The 3299-nt window shown below is 43.0% G+C and overlaps 1 protein-coding gene across 1 annotated transcript in view; it reads left to right on the top strand.

Moving 5' to 3' along the window:
• The first annotated feature begins 1588 nt into the window (after positions 1 to 1588).
• Positions 1589 to 3299, top strand: part of LOC147634190 (leucine-rich repeat receptor protein kinase HPCA1-like) — a 27108-nt gene continuing 25397 nt past the window's right edge. Inside the window, exons 1-4 of the mRNA XM_086805347.1 lie at positions 1589 to 2071; positions 2530 to 2662; positions 2952 to 3023; positions 3279 to 3299. The exon at positions 3279 to 3299 is cut by the window's right edge and continues 54 nt beyond it. Of these exons, the coding sequence (XP_086661473.1) occupies positions 1996 to 2071; positions 2530 to 2662; positions 2952 to 3023; positions 3279 to 3299 (302 nt within the window). The 5' untranslated portion in view covers positions 1589 to 1995. The remainder of the gene's footprint in view (positions 2072 to 2529; positions 2663 to 2951; positions 3024 to 3278) is intronic.

The raw sequence follows: 3299 nt of genomic DNA, 5'->3' as shown, positions 1-3299 counted from the left end.
GAAGTATACCTGCCAAGGATGAGTTGACCTCACTGGCTAGACATGCAAGACCTATGCTCTACACTGTCTATCGTGCTCTCCAACCACCACCTAGCACCGCAATATCCCTACAAGCCTCTCACTCACACCACACACGCCACTGACCACTCACTCACCTCGCTCACACACACAGAGATAGACCAAACACCAACAGAGCGCAACACTGTATCAACTGTAGGCCAGAATGCTACAAGAGAGACTCTGCTCCAATAGAGAATGTGCAACAATGAATGGGATACAAGAGAGAGTGTCCTCGTCCGTGAGTGTGTGTCTGAGACTGTGTGTGTGGCTGTGTGCGTCCTGCTACCGAGAGAGTGCTCCCCTTATCTCCTCCTTGGGTGTCCTTCTCCTTGGGTGGTGCTCGATAGGATCTCGAAGAGGATCTCTCCTTGCCTTGGGCAAGGGAGAAGGGAAAGGAGGATGGTGCTCGGGATCTTGAGTGAAGAGGATCTCTCCCTACCTTGGAAAAGGGGGAGGGGTGTTGCCTCCATGAGTGCCATTGGAGTTGGCCATGCACGTCGGAGATGTCGGAGGGCACCGACAGTTGGAGATGTCAAAGGGCACAGGGGGTCAGAGCGATCGGAGCACACCGGCGGTGACAGCGGTCGGAGCCATTGGAGGGCACCGACAGTCGGAGGCGGTCAGAGATGTCAGAGGTGATGGTGGAAAGGGGTTCATAGCTTATCAAGCAAGTGTGCACACACATTCAAGCCTATCCGCTTGCTCTTTCTCTCTCTCTCTCATTCAAGCCTTGGGCTTAGTGAAAGGGCCATTTTTCCTTTTTCAAGTAAAATTCAAATTTTATTTTAATCTCTTCTATTACTTCACTTACTCACCCACATTTATTCTATAATTTAAATTTCTTCTATTATGTACACACACAAACTCTCACACACTTACACATTCTACTCTAGAGGTGCATATGGTTTTTACAAATATATACAATTCTTGCACACATACACTAGCAATTTGGGTGCGCTTTTAACTATCTAGTTGTGAAAAGATTAGTAGGACCACATTGCAGCGTTGAACTTTTCGACATAGTGATCGCAAGCAGGGTAGTAGACAGTGTTAAACATGTAGCGTTTGAAGGCACCTCTGTGGCGGCCCTACTCGAACATCCAGACTCTCCAACAACCGAGCTTCAACCAACCAGCCGTGTGAGTGTGAAGGTTGTCGGTGGCCACTCTGAAGGATTTTGGCGAAGGGCGTTATTGAGCTTCTCACCTGTCTCGCTCGCGCCTTAGGATGCCACCATATGATGATAATGAGTATATGATGATAATGAGTCTTGGTAAGTTGGTAGTGGTTACATCACCTAAGGACCAACCACCCACCCTGTACCGTGCCCTCACAAGAGCCACTTGTGACTTATCTTTCTCTCTCATTTTCTGCCACATACACCGGCATCACTGGTCTACGGCATTTAATTGTCAAATAATGATTGATTTGTGCAGTCGCTTTTGCTGACTGCGTGTGTCGGATGTCCACTTAGGTCTCTCACGTAGCCGGGTTCTTCATTTATGACACACAGTCTACGGACCTCTTCTCTCGAGCTCTCATCCACACACTAGATGCTATTAGAACTCCTCTCCAGCTCACATCCACACACACACTCTCTCTCACACAGAACTCTTCTCTCCAGCTCACATCCACACACACACTCTCTCACACAGAACTCTTCTCTAGAGCGCGCGCACGTACACTCTCTCTCACACAGATCTGTACACTCCGGCTCACCTTAACACACACACTCACAGTGTACACAGACCTGTGCCCTCGACCTCACCTTAAAACACACTCTCTCTCTGTCTCTCGACACACACGCCTGCTCACCTTTAACTCTCTCTCTCTCTCTCTCTCTCTCTCTCTCTCTCACACAGAACTCCACTCTAGAGCTTTCCCTAAATGTTTGGCTTTCATTCCCTAAATCTAGCTTGGTAATTAAGCAGCAGAATGCTTTACTTATTCTCATCTCTAGTCACCGCCTTCTTGTTGTTGTCTGTGGAAGCAATGACTAATCAGCAAGACGGTAATCATGAATCATGTTAATACTATGTTATCACGCTCTTTTTTTTTAAAAAAAAAATTTGTTGTGATTAACCATTAAATTTCATTATATATAATAGTAATCGTTTTTAGACTAAGCATTAGAAGTTTGGACAACCAACTAATTGAAGATTGAAAGCATGAAGATTAACACTTCACTGGGATAATGCAGCAATTAAAGGGCGCCGTTGAAGGTTAATCTACCCAGCTCGTAGTTCAATTACAGTCTGTAATTTAGTTTAGTTCGGACCATTCAAATTTGGGAAAAAAAACAATTGGATTTATGGAAATTGTAAATTAATTATTACTGGGGAAAATGACGTTTTTGGGCCTTGAGAACCATTGACAGCTAATTCTTTCTTTGGAGTTTGAAAATTTTGAGTTTTTCAAAAGAAATATCGTTAATTAAGTTATTTTTAACTCGGTAAACAAATGCTGCAGTAAACGCACTGATTTCATTGCACAGCGCGTGGTCCCACAACCCTGCCCACTGGGACACCAGCACAGACCCATGCGAGGACCAATGGATTGGCGTTATCTGTGACACCACCACCAACACACGTGTGACCAAACTGTATTTCCTTGAAACCCTCTTTAATCTCCTGGTTTATCCGCTAATTAAGAAGCTTAACTATTAATTCCCAGTTTTTTTCCCCGGGAAGTTAATTCCCAATCTACTACTATACTTAATGTCGACCACCAGTTAAAACCTTTTTTGTTAACCTGCAAGTTTACTCACTAAATTAGCGATATCAAGCTTATTCGGCAAAAAATGATTTTAGAAATATTGGTAATTATTTAGTTGGATTGCTATAAAATTAACCAATACGATTTCCGTGTTTACTTTTTTGCCTTTTTCCTAGGCTTCTTGTCAACCAGCGCTTGGCTGGAACCCTTTCTCCAGCTATTGGAAACCTTACAAATTTGACATATGTGTGAGTGCCCAATAATTCTTAAAAATGCGAGTACAGAATTTTCAACAAGAAAACCATGTTTTTTTAAATCAATTCATGACTGCCAATTTATAGGTGAATGGGGCTAACTTTCTTTTTTGTAAAGATCGTGCATCAATCCAAATCTTTAATTTAGTTAAAGCCCTTCTTTCCTCTCTTTTTTTGGTCAATTACGATAAATCTATTTTTATGATTTAAATTTATTATTATTTTTACTTTATGGGTGGAGAATGACAGGGATCTTTCATCCAATGGAAA

The sequence above is a fragment of the Cibotium barometz genome, chromosome 11, assembly GCF_041138505.1.
Source record: "Cibotium barometz isolate CiBa-2024 chromosome 11, ASM4113850v1, whole genome shotgun sequence".
Classification (NCBI taxonomy): Eukaryota; Viridiplantae; Streptophyta; class Polypodiopsida; order Cyatheales; family Cibotiaceae; genus Cibotium; species Cibotium barometz.
Note: the sequence above shows the minus strand (reverse complement) of the source record. Positions and strands in the feature narration are given on the sequence as shown.